The 15,040-nt window shown below is 36.4% G+C and overlaps 1 protein-coding gene across 5 annotated transcripts in view; it reads right to left on the bottom strand.

Moving 5' to 3' along the window:
- LOC115440910 (LIM domain only protein 7) overlaps positions 1–15,040 on the bottom strand; it is a 168,657-nt gene that overhangs the window by 81,653 nt on the left and 71,964 nt on the right. For 4 of the 5 annotated variants that reach the window (XM_030165412.2, XM_030165410.2, XM_030165413.2 and 1 more), the window contains one exon: positions 686–867. In XM_030165412.2, the coding sequence (XP_030021272.2) occupies positions 686–787 (102 nt within the window). In that variant the 5' untranslated portion in view covers positions 788–867. Of the gene's footprint in view, positions 1–685; positions 868–1,002; positions 1,131–15,040 lie in introns of those variants that run through there. The other variant, XM_030165411.2, reaches the window with a different exon arrangement.

Genomic DNA, 15,040 nt, shown 5'->3' with positions numbered 1-15,040 from the left:
TTATTTATTTTACCACAGCAACGTGATTTGCTTCGTATTTGGGCCCTAAAGTTTCCTATACGCTACTTCCCTATTCAATCTTGTCTATAAAAGAATAAATTTCCTACACCTGAACTAGTTAATGAAATGCAATTATAATTATACGGGAAAGTCGGAAATGATTTGATGCACGGGTATCGTGCGTCAATAGCTTAATGTTGGGTTAAGACAGAAATTAAAATTACTGTAATTAAATTACCAAACATCTGACCCAGGATGTGTTGCAGTAATGACTCTTTACAAATGGAGAATACGACGCAACCATAAACAATACAATAAAGAATAGTGTCAACTAAATAAAAAACAGAACGAAACGGATTGATTTGAATTTATGATTCAAAGATTCTTACTAAACCATTTTATTCGCATCATCCATCATCTAGCGTCGGGTCATTGCTTGACACAGATCTTATGCTTTAATTCCTCGTCCCCTTACTATTTGAATAGACCGTTGTGTAAATTTTATTAAAATTAACCATTAGGCATGTTCTTTTCATGGAGAGATCATTTTACCCTTTAAGTGTCTGTTGAATTTTATCATTTGGAAAGGGCTATATCTAGACAAATCGTGAGGGCCGATAAGTCTGATTTAAATTATTTTAACAATCATCAGAATCCCTAGAAGTGTAAACTAATGAAAACTTACAGCTTTAGAATATCCGCTGCCAGCGCTGCCATCTGAAGAGTTGCTCAGCCTCCTCTCAGTGGAGGCCGGCGGAGACCACGCTGATCCACTGTCCGAAGGCATTGTCACTCACATCATACACACAACAGACACAACACTAGCACTTCACTCTCGACGCGGCACCGTACATCTCGGCCCGTTGCCTGCAACAAAAAACGACCAGTCAGCACCACAAAAAATACTATCATTCAATGCTTTTTACTATCAGTTGAGTGGCATTCCATTAAACGCGTAAAAGTTTTGTTAACAAATAATAATGCACTTAAAATTACAATTACCGAAAAGTAGCGCGTTAATAGCAGAATAACGTATACAATCGAACGGTTATTCGGTAAATAGCCGTTATTGAAACACGTCCGCGCGGGCCCGAGGCGTCGTCGACACTGGCCGCGTCACGCGACGCTCGACGGAATCAACAGATAACTATTTCTTAATCGATAACCAGTTATAACTATTTTATTTTGCACAACGTTATTCAATTCGTTTTTGTACGGATTCTGTGTAATAAAGTTTTATAGGTGGCTACCGTTTTTTGTTCTCGTCCTGGATTACGGCGAGAGGTCGAGAGTTTTTGTTATTTTTAACTTCTTTTCGTGTGGTCACTAGTGGCAGTGTCTTAGGGTTGTAAAATGTGAGATACCAGGTTGGATTCTCGTTTTAAGCATTTGCAATATAATCACAATACCATTGCAGAGAAATTAAAGTCCGCCATAAAGGAAAGGAGAGCCATAGATCTTAGGGAAGATGTTAAGGCCTCCAACATCCTATTGATGGGCTATGTTGATCACACAACCAGCTGACCTACATGTTCACCTTCTCCCATAAAATTAGATATACATACAAACATAACTAACGAATCATATAAAGTTCTAGATAATTCTAATTTTACCTTCGCCACGTAACTAGAATTAGCTGATAAGGTAAAACACAGATACCTTAGTTTGGATATCGAGCCGATCTGGAGAATGTAGGTTACCTCAATACACATACTTTCTAGGTAGGTCGTTACATGAGTTCGGCTGGTAGGGTAACACCACGATGTCTACATTCAGTATGGTGAAAAAGGGACGTTTAGCTGACATTGTAGTTAATGTTACTGAGCATTATGACGTCTAATTATTGAGCGCACTATCAGTCTTACTTATAACAAAATCGCTAAGCTATGCTTACTTAAAACACAAATTCACTCGATCAGCTGTAAATCAAAATCCGCCATCTTGCCTCTTAATACGGTTTAAAGAAGAAAACCGGTGACATTTTGACAGCTATTTGAGCAATTCTTAATCACTTCTTAACGCTAAAACAAGTTCATAAGTAAGACTATATATTTCTAATTCAGTAACGGGATTAATAAAATAGTTTACCGAAAAAAAAGAAACATTGTTGCCCTGTCAACCTCTTTAGTTAAACGCGTGAACTTGTTAATACAACTCGAGTTGGCTAATTATATGCAATCGCAAAGTCCAAGGGAATTCACTGTTACAAAAGCATTTGATACAAACAATAGACTTGAGGGGCACTTGACTAATCGTCTGCAGTCACATTATACTAGCTTTCCTCCAGACTCCGTCCGCGTCTTCGCATAAAATTGCAATGACTGAATTTATGAGAATAAAATTTATTTTAAATGGTATATGGTCCCTCCGTGACCATGAAGGCTGCAAAGTCTTCGAAACGTCGCGTCGGGAGAAAAGTAAAATTTAAAAATGCGATAAAATCCGTAAAATAGTTTAATTTAAATGGTATATGAAGAACATTAGAATTGTACCTATCTCAAAAATCAATCGGATTTCCAAAGGTCCGAAAATTTCCTTAAAAATATCACTGGCACGCGAATATAGTAGCATTCATGACAAGTCAAGACATGAGATTAATTATAATAATTAAAAGTTATTTAAAATTTTTGTTCTATTGCAGCACAAACCAACACCTATTTTAGCTTTAATATGTCACGTGTTTATTATAGTGAGTGTTGTATTGCGCATTAGACAAACACTCGATCACATCCGTTAGGAATCAAGGGCTAGGACATGTACACTGCACATACTACAAGTCTGAAGTTTTATCTAGAAATCGACATAGCTTCACAAGTATCTGATAAGGTAATTTTACAATAATTAGTTAAAATTACAACAAGAAAAATACAACTATCGACCAAGCTGCCTCGATGGTATGGTTGCATTGCATGCGCCGTACGAGCACTGCTCTGAGATTCCGGGTTTGTATTCTGTATCGGCTAAAGTGATGTTCAGATTTTCTGCTCAGTGTCAGCCTGGAATGAGTGCCTGATATGGCAATAATCTCACACCTATCACATCTTGGACCAGGGATGTTATGGATATGATATTTCGGATATGGATATAGGAATAAAATTATATCGGTTACGGATATGTAATTATTTCGGATTATCCGGTAGTTTCGGATAGTTTCGGTTACGGATATTAGATTAAAGTAAAATAAAAAAAAAATAATTATGTAATACAGTAGGGCGACGAATACTAACTATCGTTCGTCGTCATCGTCTATTATTAATTATCGATGAACTAATTGGGGGACATGGGTGTTAGGAAAACCTCTGTGTTTTAATTTTATATGAAGTTTCAGTGAAGTAGTGGCACCTCCTCTCCGTGAAAAGTTTTTATCACACTGTTTAAATTTTGCAAAATTAACGTGAAAAAAATGCCCAAGTTAAAATTACTTTGGACGCATATTGTCCTTATAAATGAATTTAGTACGTAACACAAAGCTTTTAGCTTTTCCTTCACTGTACTAATAAAAAAAATACTAATTATAAATGAGGTTATGTTATGATTCAAAATAACAAACAAACTATACAAAATTCACGTAGCACGTGAGCGGTAAAACAAGAACCTGTCGGAACATATTATCCGTAACTTATCCGAAACTTTTATAACGGATACGGTTACGGTTACGGATATATTTTTATTTCGGATATCCGATAGTTTCGGTTACGGTTACGGAGCTCCATAACATCCCTGTCTTGGACGGAACAGACATGAAGGAAAGTGGGTGCCCTGGTTGCACTTCCGCCTACCCTTTAGGGGATAAAAGGTTTTAGTTTGTGTGTTTCACTTTTATCTAAAGGTTAAAGAAAGAGTTCTTAAACAAAAAAATTTAGCGACATCTATCAGAATAAATCCAAACCATTTTTTGTCCAAATCCCTAGTAAACTATATGTTGTATTGCCAGGTTCCACTCTCTCCTCTTACAGTCCACATACCGAGGCGAGCCCAGTTTTAAAGTCTGACTCGATCAATTATAATGACACGGTGAACCCGGCACAATACGCGATAGCGCTGCGTGTGCGCACGAGAAATGGTACCATTGTTGTGTAAACGGACCATGACGCTGGCAAATCGTAGGATAGTTTTGGGAAGCGATCAAATGTTGAATGCAATGAAAGTTGGAGTTCTTGGAACGAGAAGTAATATCGAGATGATGATCGCAGCCTAGTTCCACACAAATTTGAAATCTAGGTGGTGTTTACGGCGAGTCGTTTCAACGACCGTCAGACGAGCAACTGGCTCATCTCGTCTATCAGTTGTGTACCTTAAATCCTGCTGTCCTACCAATCTTGCTTAAATTATACATTGTGAAATGTTTTAGAAACCTATAACTATAAACCGACACATGGATTTAGATTAAATTTTTCATAGACAGATCAAGTCTTGGGTTAATCTAAAGCTACTTTTTATCACGAAAAATTGCACAGCTTTTATTTTAGGAAGACTCCACACGGTCCAAATCCAGAATATAAGTGACTTAATAATAAACTATTATTAGAAGCTTGTTTATTGCAATTTTTTATGATGACCCATAATCGTTGCGCGTGTGATCTAAGCGGGAGATCAGAATATTTCTCTTGCATACAAGTGGTATTTAAATATATCAGTAGTCGCTCGACAACTTTTTAATTTTGATGGCCACCAACTATTTATATTGGTTTCATTTTCAGGGTTCCTTATATGGAAATGGTCGAAAGTGTTCCAGTTTTTATGTTTTCGGTTCCAAAACTGGTAGAATCTGAAAGGTTTTTGTACAACAGAAAGTAATAGTAACACTCTGCGAGTCTACTTGATTTGGCCTTTTACCAATATTCCTTATCCCGCTTTATTGTTGGGTAAGCGCAACTTCCCTGTTCAAGCTTGTTGCACATATGTTTTGGGTCTGTTTTAAGACCGGCCGCCAGCGTGACCTTAACTTGCTAAGAATTTAGTTCAGGGGAAATCGTCTTAAAAATCCCCAACTATTGCCAGTTCTTGAAATAGCGAAAACATCATATATTAATTTCTATAAAATAATTTATTGCCAAACCAAGCTGATCTATATATTTAAATACAGCCATAACTTAGCGATGTCCAATATCAGAATGACATTTTCAAATCATTCAGAATTCCGAAACACATGACATTTAAGTGTCGTAATAAAATCGTCATTTTGCGTCCATCTTTATTTTAGGCGCCATAGCCGTTGATTTATTACCATAAAACGAAGACTCGGAATTCCGAAATAAAGTGTTTTGCATCCTATCTCTTTTACAACAACTATACTAAACTTCAGTACACCAGAAAAAAAAATAGTAAGTTGGCTTTGATGGTAAGAGATGCATTATCCATGGACACTTAAATAGCAAAACCCATAAAAAAATAAGGACCCAAAAATAAGGCTGAACATTGGCTTTTCCCAATTTTATTCCAGAAAGACCTATCAGAAGCGGTCTACTAATTACGGAATCCTATTATTTTCTTATACTATTCCATGTTTTAGTAATATGTGCAAATATAGACGCGTCGGAGATACCATGCGTCAGTCCGTCCTTGATCACGTATTACAGAATCACAATTCATTTGTGAGTCACGCGGTGAATTGTGTCAATACTAATCAAGGAAACAAGTAGTTGTTGATGTAATTTTACCTACTAGGCATTCTGTGTCCTAACCTTATTTTTTAAAAATAGAACAGGGGTTAATTGTTTTTATAAGAGACTAGAAGATATCAATAATTCTATTGAATGAATAGCTTTCCGGTCGTTGTGTCATTTCTGCCCGTATAACACTAGCTGCATCAAATTCCAGAAATGTGGCTCAGATCACGTTCATTCTTAAAATTTTTCTTAAGTATTTTAATTACTACATAATGACTACAATTATTATCTCACATTGCGAAGTTCTTAACCGCCTTGTGGTCACGTTTTACTTATAGAAAAACTATTCCCTTCATATTTTCTAGATATTCCAAACCTCGCAAAACATTTGATCTGCCAAGAATTTTATGAAAGATACGGGCACTTCCCCTTAGCAATTAAATTTCATTAGCTCATTTGAATACTTGAAGGATATTTGTAAAGGCCTATTAAATGTGTATCGTGAATACATTACCTAAATTAAGAGTAATCTGGGGCTACACTAACGTGACATGTCATATTCTAATCTGAAATTAGTTTTCAAAGAGAATGGTTGGGTTTCAAGGTAGGATACTCCAAAACCACGACGATTTAAAGAGCTGCGTCTAAGAATTAGAAGGTATCATGACGGGACTTCCCAAGAAGGTATATGTAGGTAGTTATTCGAATTGATCGAAATACACTACCGCTAGAAATCCTTCGAGTAATTATGAAAAAAACCCAAGCAAGATAAAAGTTGGAGACAGGTGAAGATAATCTTCTTAGACGGAAAAATAAAAATGATAATTTGGAGAAGCTCAATTAAGAGAAACGACATCATAATTTCAACTTCGAATAAGTCACAAAGATAGATATATAAATGTGTTTTTAAACTTAGATTGTGTGTCTGTTGAAGTCACTCGGAATTTTTATTAGTATTCTAGATGAATCACATCTCACCTTGTGAGGACCTGTCCTTGAACTTTATACGCCATTTGTGACTGCGTTATACCATTAATTACATTCTCACATTTATTTACTGGCTCAGACGGATCTCCAGTAGTATCTATTAGAATAATTGCCTTAACATTTATAGCTTCTCCACTAATTTACTTTTATGTATATATTTTAAATTCGTATCAGTATTTGTTTTAATAGTTTCAAGACAAATTTATTTTATTTCCTTGTCTTTGTTTGTTATTGACAAATAAAAATCAGCGATGATTTATTTTAGTTTTACGACGGCGTCTTAGATTTAAAACTAGGTTGAGATGTGTGATGTTCGTGGCATGCAAATGGGATCGAAAATCACTTGCACCTCTGTTCACACCTTCAGAGATGGAATGAAATATCCATTCATCTTTCTTTAAAATCTCAATAATTCAAAATTAATGGTCACCATTACACTTTCTATTAAGCACGTGCGGGTAACGGCGAAACAATAGCGTGGGCGCCCTCTTATTACTTAGGCAGTAGAGTTCAAGTTTAACATTTACGACCAGTTTCTCGGGGTTGACAGCTAGACTGAAATATACCGGAATTGTTTTATCATCTAATAGGTCACATCTTGGTAATATCTCATTAGCGCCTAACTGATGGTCACCTGGGTATACTTTCTATTGTGGCACGTGCGGGTGAAACTGAACAATGGCGTGGGCGCGCCTTTATTTTCAGCGCAGTAGAGTTCAAGTTTAACATTTACACAACCGGCTCTTGTTGTGGGGTTGACAACTTACGATCAAAATTACGGCCTGTTTATTTGTTAATTTAAAATGATTTAAGGTAAACTTTATACTAGTCTAAAAACAACTTCAATTAATATTACTTCACATAAAAAAGTAAGAAGTGTAAGTGTGATATTTTATCCAATATCGACAAAATTTCCCAACAAATAAATATCAATATTATTGACTAATTTAAATAATTTCAAAACCGAACAACTAAATCAATGCCATCAATATAAATAATAAAATCTAAAGATCATCAAAAGCTATATTCAATGTGCAAATCCCCAACATTTATTCCGAGAATGCCCAGATTTAGCCACGGCAACCCGCAGAGGGCTAACAAGAGAAATCGTGCCCCTATTTCTAGATTTATGTAAGGGCTATATATTTACTTGGGTCAAGTTTGATAAATCACTTGGGCATTGATACTGTTTATTACTCTGCCGTTAATTGTATTGTTAAGTTATTGCTGCTTACTTTGTTGCAGCCATTAAGGTCACAGTCAGTGGTATTTGTACAATAATTTCTAAAAACGTTTTTGAGTAGTCAGAAATGAATTATTATATCTGACTAGTTAGACATTTTATTCAAAAACTTAATTTATTGGCTACTCAACATAAGGGTATTTCTTTAAAGAATATAAATAAAATATAATATCAGCGCTGTATTATATACTGTCCCACTGTTGGGCACAGGCCTCCTCTACTATTGAGAGGGATTAGGCCTTAGTCCACCACGCTGGCCTAGTGCGGATTGGTAGACTTCACACACCCTCGAAATTCTTACAGAGAACTGCTTAGGTATGCAGATTGAACCATAAATATACTTAAATAAAATACTTTTTGCAAATATAGTTCTTAACCATCTTAAAGAACCTAAAGAATGGAATAAAACCTTTAATTACACACATTAGCACCTTCAATTGCAAAAAATACATTGCAGCGGAGTTCGCGGAAGTAAACAGTTCGACGGGCGCCGATCGCTCGCATAATTAAATATAGCCCGACATTTACACGCGGTGTCAGGAAGGAGCAAGGTCGGCCAGTCGCTGGGACCTGGACGAACCAGATTTATGGTATACTAGGCTTTGCATGCGATTTTGATGGCAAGAAGTTTATGAACAAACAATTTTATGAGTTGTATGACGTTAAGAAGTCTTTTTTTTATCTATATGATAACGAGATGAGCCATCGAGGTTGATGGTTAGCGACATAATTAAACAGTAACAATGTTCTAAATTTGAAATATTATTGGCATTACAATATGTTAAGGCTCATAATGTTCAGTAATCAGGCTAGCTATAATGACCATGAAGCCGAAACACACGCACACACAAATTTGCTTGCACACTGCTGTTTAGCGGTAAAAATAGATATAGCTGTATATGTACCCCGACAGCCTCACGAGACATACCACCAGTAAAATATCAAAGAACAGACATCGGCAACTGATATAGATATAAATAACAATTATTTACACAATCTATATCCGCATTATAGAATTAAATGTACCGGTGACATTTATGCATGAACGCAATTATGAAACCAATGTTTTATGCAAGTAACAAATCATTTAACAACATTGTTTTTATATAAATTAATAGGACACCTGCTGCATTATATTTAAATAATACTTTTGTTATTTATTTCTTCAAACATTTTTCATATTTGTTGTAGATAATTTTTGAATAATTTAGAGCCTACAGCGTAATAAACGAGCATGGCTTTAGTGATTCATATACCTTTAAGAAATCAGAAAGTTAGCTAGGAACTTTCTTCAGAAGTTTCAGCTGACCGAAACATAATAAAGTTTGTCTATTTCAAAGAAAGGCCCGCAACACAGAAGGCCCCAGTAAGCATGCGAGGATTTTTAGGGTTGGCGCCATACACCCTTGCCCCTCCTCAGCTACGCCATTAGTTATTTCTTCTAGCAAACAGCGTGAAAGCACTACTGAGTTTTGATTTGAAGAGGATCAATATCTAATGTCTTAGTGACGAACACGGTTCAGTTCAAACTTATTCAGTAGATGTTGCTACAAGTGTTATCATAATACTTATTTCTCAGACAAAATATATCAAAACCGCACCAATTAGCATCCGCTGAAAACAGCGGGCGTCGAACCCGCGCTTACGTAAACCTTAGCCCAGCTAATTAGCCACGTGCGGTGTAACTGTAGTCGTGGAAAACGACACGAGAGAAACTCGGGCCCTGCGGCGGCGGGTAAAAGCTGAAGTGTATGTTACACGGATTACTTTCTGTCAATACTTGTAGATTTTTATATACCACTAGTTGACCCGACAGACGTTATCCCGTCTTAACTATGAATTTGCAGCGCGCATTCTGTCAATCGCTGACAGTTACTTCAAACAATTGACTGTTATATAAAATTAACATTTTCGTTAAGTTTTCTTAAATTTTCTAATTTTCCGTGCAATTTTTTGATTTTTTCTTTCATAAAAACCTTCTGACAATAACAAACACAAAAAAAAATAGCCAAGGACAAACTATCAGAATGCACGATAGTACGCAGTCACCTCAGCCCATGATACATGCAGATACGTCGGCGAGCTAGCAGCCCGCGTATGGTAAGTGGTATCGACCATGGACTATAGCAATGTTAGGGACAATCAAGACACTGTCTCAGAAGTGAGCAGTTTTCCTAAGTCTCCTAAGCAGTTTTCCTAGAGGCGAACGGTTCACAGCGCTTGGAGAACATCGAAGCAAGGAGTTTATTCCAGTATCATAATATTAAAAAGGAGGCTAACGAATATTCACCTGATGATTGAGCATCAGTGTATCATTTGAATTTGTCTGCAAGAAGTAACAACTTTAGAAATGTGAATAAGCGGAAAAGTTTTTCTTATCGGTGACAAGTAAAAGTAGACATACACTCACGCCTTTACCCCCACATCGGTGGGCAGAGACGCAACTTTTGCGTGCATCCACTTTCCGAGCTGTGTATTCCGTCCCAAGATAGGATAAGTGGCGAAGCTATCGCCATATCGAGCTCAAATTTCAGATTCCAGACTAATACAGAGTAGAATAACCCAATATCATTGCCCAATCCGGAGATCGAATCCAAGACTTCAATACTCCAGCTACACCGTTATACAACTACGCCACCGAAGGCTAACCAAAGATTTTCAAAAAATAAAAAGCATTACACAAGAGATAACGACTGTGCTGTACGCACGATTACGACACACATTATCTAACACGCATAATCACATAATTGTGATTATGGAGCGTAAAGTGGATTCCAACACCTTGTTTTACATAAACACGCGAATACTTTCATGGTACCTCGTTTGACCTTAATCACTTCTGGTTTTTGGAAAGAACTACCTGGACGGTAAAAGGTAATGGGATCGCTTGTGGTCTCTGCGATGCTATCGTAAGCGACCTTTTTGGAGTATTAGTCCCGCTATGCCCTTTTGCGAAATAAAAAGAGCCAATTCTGCTGTATTTCAAGTGGCATTTATAACTCATACAATCTATAATCCATGCCTAAAACATTTTTGCATCTGCACGATGCGCTGAGAATATCTTAACATGGTTTTAAATTTATGAACACTAGTTTGTTCTAATGGCTTATCGCTGTTCTATTTGTATCGGCTTTTGCCTTTATACTTTATACCACGAGGCGTTGCTCCCAGCTTCTTTCCCGTAAACAGCTTTTCCTGGTACCAAAGTAAAAACCATGAAATATCGATTTAATACAAAATTAAAAGGGTCATCGCTTACGCAACGGCAAATGTAATGTGTTACTTGCGTGCATAATTAAAGTTGAAATTAATCATAGAGATACCTAAAATCTTAAAATTCGAGGCAAGGACAAAGGTTTAATTTTAAATCGTTTAACCAAATTAAGATTATTGACATGGAATACAAGAAAAAGGTAATTTATGATTGGAACAAGGAAATTGTAAGAGAGAGTAAAATTTACACACCTTAGACCCTAAATTAAATCATAAACATAACAACTTTAAAGCATAGATCACCTACTTTCCGGAACATAAATAGTGAAACTGACACCACAGACAAGTTATGGTTTATTTAAATCTGATTCATAAATATCACCCGTCAATTAACGACAAGTATCATATTTTACGAGCGTAAATGACATAAAAACAAAAATTCTTATCAATTAAAACGAGCATAGACATCGGTGACAACTTTCGATTTTCTGGCACATAATTAATATAAATTAGTTCGATTAAGAACTTGTTTTTATGTTAATAATAATATCAGCCCTGTATTATATACTTGCCCACTGCTGAGCACGGGCCTCCTCTACTGCTGAGAGGGATTAGCCCTTAGTCCACCACGCTGGCCTAATGCGGATTGGTAGACTTCACACACCTTCGAAATTCCCATAGAGAACTTCTCAGATGTGCAGGTTTTCTCACGATGTTTTCCTTCATCGTTAAAGCGAACGATAAATTCACAAAGAATACACACATGATTTTTAGAAAAGTCAGAGGTGTGTGTGCCCTTGGGATTTGAACCTGCGGACATTCATCTTGGCAGTCCGTTCCACACCCAACTAGGCTTTTTATGTTACGTTAAGTAGTATTTGTAGTTACTTATACCGAGCAAAGAAATTAGGATGAGGTAGATGTCATGGAGTTTAGGATGCAGTATTGAAATATATATTATCTTAATCAACTGCGTTGTCATTATATTTGAATTATAGAAATAACTGTTGGCAGGTCTCTCACATGTGAGAGTCCGCCTGGGAAGGTCCCACCGCAATGTCTATTTCTGCCACCAAGAAGCAGTTTCTAGTCAATGTTGTGTTCCGGTTTGAAGAACATTGTAGCATGTGACATTACTGGACATAATGAGACTTAACATCTCATGTCTCAGGATAGCGAGCGCAGTTGAATATCAATACTTTGTAATTTAAGGTTTTGGATGTTATTTTTACTGTTTATGGCCGGTCGTATCGCTTACCATCAGGCGAACGGCAAGCTCGTCTCGTCATTCAAAGCATAAAAGAAAAAGAAATCACAATAGTCGTTAAACAGAGCCCTTTAAAGAAAATAAAAGTAGACGTAAAAAAAACTTAATCATATATCCAAGGCCTTTAAAGGTCTTGAAAGAGCAGCTTCCGCATATTTAAATGTCATTTAAGAAATACCAGTAACTGATGAAATATATAAAGACGAACATCACGTTCCAATCTCAGAGCTTCAAAAGATCCTAGATATAAAACTTATACAAAACATAAATGCATCAAAAATCTCACCCACCACCTGTTGCCATTAAGTATCCAGCATGGTAACAAGGTTGGCGTGCCATATACAGCAAGCGGCATTCCCGAGCCAGGCAGAGTTACCATACAAGGCGGCCTGGCATGTGGCAGGCTGTGACGAAACTAGAGTCTGGCAGATGGCAACGGGATCAATGAACACGCTAATGAGCTAAGGTTTAATGGTATTTGGAGTATTATTACACGTTATATAAGTTATAAATGTACGGACAATGTAGTGTTATGTAAATTGTAGGTTTTAAGTAAGAACATTATTACGTAAAATGGTATGAATTATGTAATCGTAATTTATTCAATTACAGATATTTTGTAAAATTGTAATGTCAACATATGCCCTAAAGAATAGATAAAATCTATAGAAAACACATCATATTATAGCAACCATGACTTATTTGAAAAACGTTTAAAATGTAATTACCAGAATTGATATTTTATACATTAAAAAGATATTCATAAAACTCGGAATAATTCGGACCACACTCAAAACTAAGTTACCAAGAACAACAACAAACAACCAAAACATAACGGAATCCAAAGCGGAATACATATTTAAAACAATAAAGAACACGTTTATAACAAAGATAAAATCAAACAGTACCATACTAGAACCGAACGCATCGAACCTATCATCCGAGCAGAGATTAAAAAAGCTTTTGCAAAAAAGAACACAACACATGGCCTGACGACCTTTGGAATTCCATTCCAATCGTCAACACAACCGAAACTGAATCTAAAGGCGAAGTTAACAAAGTTGAAATCGCAGCAGCTGGTGATGAGACACACGCCGTTGTAGCAACGGTAGGGAAGAAAAGTAGTACAAAAAGAGGAATAAAATGGTGAAGCGGTACTGCAACGACCTTGGGTTTTAGTGTAGGCCACATACTGGGTATTGCTCCCGGGGCGCGGGGCGTGGTGGCCGAGCCGGTTGTGCGCCCGACTGTTTTGATCGATGGATTTTGGGCCCTTCGAGACTCGCTTTCGAATTTAGCGCATGTTTTTAAGGGTCTTTGTTTTGGTTTGGAATTTTCCTGTTCTTGAACCTGTCTGGGGTTTTGTGTGATTTTATAGCTGTAAGTATGTAGAGCATTATCATCGTTTATGATGTTCAATGTATTGAGTAATATAACAATTATTGCTTAGCATTATTAAACAGGCTAAAACGTTACAAATAGTAGCTTCTTCTAGGTTTTTTTTAGTTTGCACCGTAAATCTACATAATCATGCACATAATGAGCTTATAAAGACGTATTCAGAGATGCAATTGCTCAGCAATGCAGCGTATAATCATTTACATTTACAGACATTTTGGTACCAATTTGTGACATCTATCTTTGTATATAACATGACGTCTAAGTTCCGTGCAACATATATGAACTCAAATTTTGATTGCCTATCTTACGGATCAAACTCGGAGCACTTAATTTATAGTTCTAATAGGCTGTCACAAGAGTTCACACATTGAATTATGAACATAACACATAGGCATGATTTCTCAATTTTAACATAACTTTCAAGTAATTCCCAAATCCAAGGTCGAATGGCAATCATTCACACTTCCACGAGTTTCTAAGCCGCAAGGTCAAAGTAAATGCTGGAAGGTTACCGTTTATGTTTTGAACCTAACAGAGGGATATAATGCTGTAAAATCTGCTATACTGGTTGGTCGATATTTAAAAAGGCAAAACTGATCAATTCACAGTCTAAACAGCTGGGTCTAGAATTTTTCATAGATCATCGGCTTATGTAAAAAAATAACCTCTAATGTCAAAAGTTTAACAACTGTTCCAACCAGTTTCATTGACACTGTCCTCTCGACGAAGCGCATCTACGCAATTAACTTTTACTTTTATAAAAATAATTTTATTACGAATGCAAATAACGCGTGAAAGTTCCCTCTGTATATGCGGAGAAATTTTTGACGATAACTTACCAATATTCACTGTGATATAACGTACTTATGTTCTAGCTCTTGAGTTATGGTACTTAACCTTAGTCGATCTTTAACCGTGACTTCTTAACATGAGTCTTTTTAATATTTTTATTGCTATGAATGGCAAGACGAACTTGCTGTTCGCCTGATGGTAAGCGATACGACCGCCAATAAACGGTGCAAACGTCTTGAGACACGAGATGTTAAATCTCAATATGTCCATTATCCAATACCCAAGCTCAAATAATTGGTATTTAATATCCATTTAAATTGCGTTTCTTAGCCATCATGTACCAAAATATTTTTCAAGTTCGCTTTCCAATTTCAACCAGATCATTATTAAAAATATATTTTTTCAAGTTCATGTAATTCCGGATGGTCACTGACCTCCTGAATACCTCCTGAAGTGAAGTAACGTTGAAATTGTATAAGTAAATAATCAGAGCGTGGATGCTTAATTAAATGGCCAAGATAGTAATTT

Source organism: Manduca sexta, chromosome 6, assembly GCF_014839805.1.
Source record: "Manduca sexta isolate Smith_Timp_Sample1 chromosome 6, JHU_Msex_v1.0, whole genome shotgun sequence".
NCBI classification, from domain to species: domain Eukaryota; kingdom Metazoa; phylum Arthropoda; class Insecta; order Lepidoptera; family Sphingidae; genus Manduca; species Manduca sexta.
This window is presented reverse-complemented; position numbering and strand designations above follow the sequence as displayed.